Source organism: Corylus avellana, chromosome 2 (assembly GCF_965113065.1).
Source record: "Corylus avellana chromosome 2, dhCorAvel1.hap1.2, whole genome shotgun sequence".
NCBI lineage: Eukaryota > Viridiplantae > Streptophyta > Magnoliopsida > Fagales > Betulaceae > Corylus > Corylus avellana.
Window position 1 is genome coordinate 46,868,401 of NC_142491.1, and position 6,860 is coordinate 46,875,260.

Consider the following 6,860-nt stretch of genomic DNA (forward strand, 5'->3'; position numbering starts at 1 on the left):
TGGGCATTTCTTGTTAAATAGTAAACAGATCCAGGACCCAACCTATTCTCAAATCCTGTTATACCAGGCCGTGGAGCAAGACATAGGTCCATCTCGAATTTTAGGATTTGGGATGCCTTAGAGCATTCCCAGCAGCTACCCGATCATATTCCCTAAATTTAAGGATCCAAACTACTTTTTGCTTCCCTATATCAATTTACTCCCCAATAGCTTCCTTAAATACTTCCCTATATCATTAAAATATTATATTTTTATTTTACTTTTTTTTTTTATATTTTATTCATTTAATTTATACTTTCTCTCTCCTTCATATTTTCTTCTTCTTTCTTTCCGATGCAGCGCAGCACAGCAGCAACCCACCCATTTCTTCTTCCTGTGATTTCTTCCTTTTCTTCTCCTCCCAACAAGGAAGCTAATGTCCTCACTCCTGTCCCTGTGATCCTCTTGCACCCAACCACCTCAAATTTCTTCAATTTCCAACACCCCCTCGCGATCGCTATCAACCCCATGTCGTCCAAGTCCGCCGAGTTCTTTATCGACAGCGACTCCAGCCCCTCGCACAACGTGATCCCATCCAACTGCGACCCAATCGGCGCTCACATGCCTTGACGCCTTGTGTCTTTGATTTGATTTCTGGGTTTCTTTGGTTTGATTTGATTTATGGGTCTGAAATCTCTGATTTGAAATCTCTGGTCTGAAATCCCTGAAATCTCTGATTCGGTCTGAAATATCTCGTTTGATCGATCTGGGTTTCTGGTTTGATCGTTTGGTGGTGCGAGAGAGAGAAAGAGAGGTGAGAGAGAGACGTCTGGTTTGATTCTGGTTTGGTGGTGCGAGAGAGAGAAAGAGAGGTGAGAGAGACGTGAGACGGGAGGAGAGAGGAGAGAGAATAATTTTTTTCTAATTTAGTAAGCATGTGGATCGCTACAGTTGAACCCAAAACATGAGGTTCAACTGTAGCAGCTAATAGTTTAAGGAACCATATAGGGAATCTGCTGTGGGACGTTTTTTGCAATTTTTTAGACATTTCCTAAATTTAGGGAACAGACTCCCTTATAGGGAGTCTGCTGGGAATGCTCTTAGGAGCAAAATAGGCCTTTGAAAAGAGTCCAAATCTCGTGGCATTGTCTGATACATGAGATCAAAATCATCAAATTCAGTTGCTCTATTTTTCTTTTACAATGCTGCGGTGTCAATTCTAAATAACCATTAGATAACTTTTTGTTTAAAAATAATACATCTAATGGTTTATTAAAACTGTCACATTGGCATTGTAAAATAAAAATGTGGTATATAACATATCTTTTACCAAATCCTTGAAGGTTTGAGAAAAGAGAGAGAACAACTCCAGTGCATTGAAAGAATCTGTAATTAGATGCTATCCAAAACATCCAAGAATTCTAAAATAGCCACTCAAATGTCCTGAGAAGAAACCCGCTTAAAACAAAGGTCACTCAAAGAGTCAGTAGTTGCTAAGGAAAGAAATTGGCCTTCAATTATCGAAAACATCGACAACACTTACTTTCTTCTTTCTGTTTTTAGATTGCCAATCAATTAAAAAAGCAAGGCATCTGTCTCCATCACAAATGCTGGCAGGGAAATGATCCAGATTAAGAATTCCCTGGGCCCAACTGATCTGCGGTCTTTTGAATCCAACACCGTGCAACCAGAGTCCGGGTACGTTATCTAGAATCACTAGGAGGACTATTACAGAAAATTCTTCCCCCTCTAGATTAAAGACAAAACATGGGAAATCCTATTCCAACAGGAAAGGAAAACTTATAATGGGGTCCTCAGAAGGATTTAGGGTAACAATGTTAATACGGACACATTCCATTGTTCTAAAGATCAAATTATCCATACAAACAAGACAGGAACATATGTGTTTCTTTCATCTTTGAATGACATGTTATGAACCTCTTTCTTTGGTTCAATTTAGGATAGAGAGACAACAAACATTGATACATATGCGGAAACATGGTAAAAACAAAAGTCCCCTCCCCCACATACCACAGCTTTCTTAGCCCATGGCATATTTCTGGGTCCAGCTCCTTGCAGTTGTTTCATATTTGTTCCTGTCTGTCTTATACATGTGAGCAATCTCTGGCACCAAAGGATCATCTGGATTTGGGTCCGTCAACAGCGAACAAATTGAAAGCAAAACCTAAAAGATAAAAAGAGAAAACAGTTTTAGGCACAGAAAATGATTTACACAACTTCAGTAAACACCTCATCCTTAACAAAGTAGTGTTTCTAATGGGTTAATTAAAGGGTTAATTACACTTACCCGTATCAACTACCACTCATTTACACTTTGCCTCCACAAACTACAACCAGACACACTCAACACCTTTCAATTACCAATCATTGGCAAATAAAGCCCTTATGTTAGGCAAGCATGATAAATCCGCCCAAAAAACGCACCCATGACGCACATGCTCCTTTTTCCATAAAATCACGAAAATACTGTCAAGGTACTTGGTTGTCGATCCACTTCTAGGGGTGGTAGAGCCACCCCCAAAAGTGTGTGGGAGGTGGCCGATTCACATTGGGGTGGTCAGAATTTTGGGGGGGGGGGGGGGGGGGGGGGGGTGGGCTTATGCATAATTAAACCAAATTGAAATCTACAAACATGAAATGGAAACAGGCTTTGTTTCAGAATGTCTAAATTCACCACATTCATCAAGAGGCAAAACACAGCACACAGGTGACATGTGGATGTTCGTGGGGGTAGCATTTAAATGAGCTGTAGGTTTTGTTGGGGAAGGGGGGGGGGGGGGGGGTGGGGGGGCGGCATTAAGCATAATTAAACCAAATTGATATCTACAAACATGAAATGGAAACAAGCTTTGTTTCAGAATGTCTAAATTCACCACATTCATCAAGAAGCGAAACATAGCACACGGATGCCATTTACATAGGCATCATCACTGAGAAAGAACATTTCAGGCTTGTACCAGTATATCAGAGCACTATTTTGTCATTGATCGTTCTTTTCTATCCACCAAGCAATTAAGAGAGATGGAGATGGGACTGGGTATATTGGTTCTGTTTCTATATGTTGCAATGAATGATTCAGTTTTGTCAAAGATGAACATTCTCTGTAGTGGAACAGAATAAGTATGCAGAAATATCTTTTGATACTGATTCTGCAGAAACTTGAATTAAAATGCCCAGTAATCTGTATTATCTAGGATAAGGGACTTTTTAGTATACTAAACAGGTGCTTTCAAGGTTACAAAATAAAAACCTTGGAAATGGTTAGGGCAGGGCTCCACTGCTCCTTCAAGATGTCAAGGCAAATGCTCCCATTGCTGTTTATATTTGGGTGAAACACCTTTGTTCTGAATGCTACCTGCAAGATTCACAAAATGAGAGAGAGAGAGAGAGAAATATGCATCAAGGACTGATGATACTTTAGTACATTGTAAAACATTGGAATACTTGTTTGATTTTCCTAAATATACATCCCAAATTTTTAAATCACACTGGGACCTTTTTTTGAAATATTTGCAGCTAAACCTTAAACCTTAAAACCCTTTGGTTTAATTACCAAAGTCAATAATGTTTTTTTTTTCTAAAAGAGAAAAGGAAATAGAGATAAAAACAAACACAATAAAAGCTTTGAACACAACATAGTTAAATGCTGCCAGAATACCAAACACAAATAAGAGCTATGCCTTTGAATAACATAGGTAACTGCTTGAACAGGACCAAGTATATTACAGCCTGTCTGCACCATAGTAGAGATTGACTTAGTTCAAACCCAATCAGACTTCAATCTCAGCATCACTTGAATTAAACAATTGAGTTGCAAGCAACTGAGAACAGTGGAGACTAAAATAAAGTATAGATTAAAAACTATAGCGCATGAAACAATTTCCAATGTGAACATAATTATGAAAAAAGTACCTTTGGTGGCTTAAAGGGATAATCTGGAGGAAAATGGATAGTTACTAGGAAAACACCCCCAGCATAAGGACTGTCTGGAGGACCCATAATTGTTGCTTGCCAGTGAAACATGTCTTCGGCAACGGGGCCTGCAACATCAATTCTATGAGAAGAGATATAAAAATATAAAATATAAAGAACTAAAATTCATAATGGATATTGCAGCGGAATTTGTACATATTGCTTACAAGAAGAAATTTTAGCTTAAATAATAAAAAGCTGAACACTCAAATGGATAATACAGCGAAAAACAGGGGAACAAAAGGAATAAAGTTGCCAATTAACAATGGATTGACAGTTTCCTTCAGTTCATAAATTGAGTCCAAAAGGGATTTATTTATGCAAATTCTTAGAAATGTAGAGCATCGCTTCGAGTTCTACCCAAGTTCAGTTCGTCAAACTTCCATGACCGCACTAGGTAACTCAGGCTGAGAAGAATAATTAAAATTTAGAAGAACAAACCAGATTTACCAGTTCGACCAGTAGAATGGTTGCATGGACTACTTGGTCCAGTCACCAGCATTACTATAAAAATTACATACCCTAAAACATACAATATATTATTTAGTTTATTATCTCTAGGACTGCAATATCAACTTTCTAAAAGCAAAATATCATCTCTAAATGAACATATGCAAGGATGGAGTATTGCCTCGTAAAGGGATCCCGGGAATAATGCCAGCACGTGCAAAGTCCTAATTTTATTAAACGAAGCAAGTACTACAAACAATAATGGTATCGAGTGATCCTTGGAATCAACTTCTACAGAAATGAACACTTGCAATGCATATCAAATTCGGTCCCACCCAAAATATCAAAGTTAGATTCCCTCATAATACACCAATAATTCACCTTCATAATGGCTAACATATCAGTATTCACAATCTACATGTGAACAAATAATTTATGAGCGGACAATGATGCTATGCATAATCTCTGAAACTTGTCAATACCAAAAGCAATAGAAGATTAGTACAAGCATGACACGGTGCTAGACATGCTTACTGTTGGATACGACATATCTTGTGTCCAATAAGCAAAAAGGCAACGTTTCTATTTTGAAGTACTGAACTACGGCAAACCCAATGACCTAAAATTCACTCCCTCATCAATGGAGATCTCAAATTAGAAATTATTGAGACCTAAAATTGACAGATTACGCAAATCCGGCAACTATGGAACCAAACCCCCCAAGTCAGATGATCCTTGTCATTCGCTGGGCAAAAGAATATCCTACAATCATTGAAAAGAAAGCACCATCCCAACCCCTTCTCCAAATACTAAATTTTCCACATTCTGCGATGATTCCAGATCGTCCTCTATACACGTTTCAGGTATTTATCCTCATCATCAACCAGAACTTTATCAGAAAAAAACGACAATTAATAATATATTTCCACCTCCCGGCGGAGCACATAACATAGACATATATATAAGAAAAATAAAGATTAAAAATCGAAATGCAAACGAAAATTTTGCAACGACTGGTTACACGCAGATATCTTCGAAACTTAAAGAAAAAAAAAAAAAAAAAAAATCCCGCAGAGATCAAGAAAACAGAGCCATGACAAAAACAAATAAAAAACGACGTCGTATGGAAGAAAAGTTACCGGCGCTGCAAGAAGTAGGAGGATCTTTCTGCAAATCCTTGAGCTCCTTCAAGATCCGCTTCGACGCCATCTGCGAAACTTCTGATTTCACAAAAGATCTAAAAAAAAAAAAAAACTCACACCTCTCAGATCACAATTCAAACAGCCTCCACACGCAAACGCTTGTATATAAAGAGGAGAAGAGAGATCGTACCGAGACAGAGAGATCCTCCTTCGTGTGGGTTTCTTCGTGAGGGAAAGGAAAAGGGGAAGGAATTGGGGATTCGGTGAGGTGGTGACTTTTGTTTACGAAAAACAATTGCCTGGTCTGTCCGGCCCCGAGCTCTTTGATTGGTTCAAATTCTATTCCCTCTGTGGTGGGTCCCGCTTGGCGTTTTCTGTACGAAATGCCTTTCCCCTTTTTTTATCGCCGAAAGTTGCAACTGGCCGACGAGATATAAATTGAAAATTGAAAATTGAAAATGAATGGTGGAGATTTGGTGGAGCAGACGACGTCGTTTGGGGAGTGCCGCGTTGTTTTGTCCAAAGGTGGTCAACTGGAGGTGATAGGATGGTCTGACGCAGTGACAACAAAATGTCATCATTATTACCATATTATTGGTTGGTTCGTTTATTTTCTCGTTCTGGACAGAGAGTAAAGCTTCGTTTGGCAAAAGTCATGGTTCAGACACTGTTCAGTGTCTGGGCCATTGACCGGTTTTCCCCCTCAACACGGGTTTGCCAAATTAACGTTGGATACCGCTTCTTCAGGATTTTTTTTTTTTCAACCTCTTTTTTGTTTTTTTGAAAAATATTGTGACTTCTCATTAAAATCAATCAGAAAATAGAGTTTAAAATATCAACCATCAAAAGATGAAGTTAAACGCTCCATTAAAACAACATCACAAATATAATCTGGAATTTGATCCCTCCATATTTTATCAATAACATATTTTGTTGCCACATTTGCTAGTCGGTGGGCTGCATGGTTTGCTTCTTGGTGAACAAAGACACATCTCCATTGTGGGAATGTATGTAGGATTCTACGGGTGTCGTCCACAAGGTGTCCAAAGTGGCTCCAAGTGCATGTGTTTGAGTTCATAGCATCCACCACTTGTTTGGCATCCCCTTCCAGGACTAAAGAGGATACACCAATTTCTTTACAAAGACATGCTGCATAGTAAGATGCCAGGGCTTCCCCCGTCGTTGGCTCAAGACTTCCCATCCGTGTGAGACTTCTTGCAACAATTATCTTCCCTCGGTCATCTCTCACTACCACTCCCCCTCCTAACCGCAACATCCCAGTTTGCCTTTATCCAC

The 6,860-nt window shown here is 39.0% G+C and overlaps 1 protein-coding gene across 1 annotated transcript; it reads right to left on the reverse strand.

The window, feature by feature from the left end:
- Positions 1-1,809: 1,809 nt before the first annotated feature.
- On the reverse strand, positions 1,810-5,864 carry UBC10 (ubiquitin-conjugating enzyme 10). The gene is made up of 5 exons (XM_059590274.2): positions 5,755-5,864; positions 5,562-5,659; positions 3,913-4,040; positions 3,251-3,355; positions 1,810-2,164 (listed from the first exon to the last, which is right to left on the reverse strand). The coding sequence occupies exons 2-5, from the start codon at positions 5,629-5,631 to the stop codon at positions 2,021-2,023; spliced, it is 447 nt and encodes a 148-aa protein (XP_059446257.1). The 5' UTR covers positions 5,632-5,659; positions 5,755-5,864; the 3' UTR covers positions 1,810-2,020.
- Positions 5,865-6,860: the final 996 nt, after the last annotated feature.

What these genes read in the sequence shown, in the direction of transcription:
- UBC10 (XM_059590274.2), bottom strand. Translation starts at nt 5,631, where the DNA reads ATGGCGTCGAAGCGGATCTTGAAGGAGCTCAAGGATTTGCAGAAAGAT. An exon ending in TCCTACTTCTTGCAGCGCCG is followed by an intron (nt 4,041 to 5,561) that starts GTAACTTTTCTT and finishes TTGATGTTGCAG; the next exon opens with GCCCCGTTGCCGAAGACATG. An exon ending in CTGCCCTAACCATTTCCAAG is followed by an intron (nt 2,165 to 3,250) that starts GTTTTTATTTTG and finishes TTTATCTTTTAG; the next exon opens with GTTTTGCTTTCAATTTGTTC.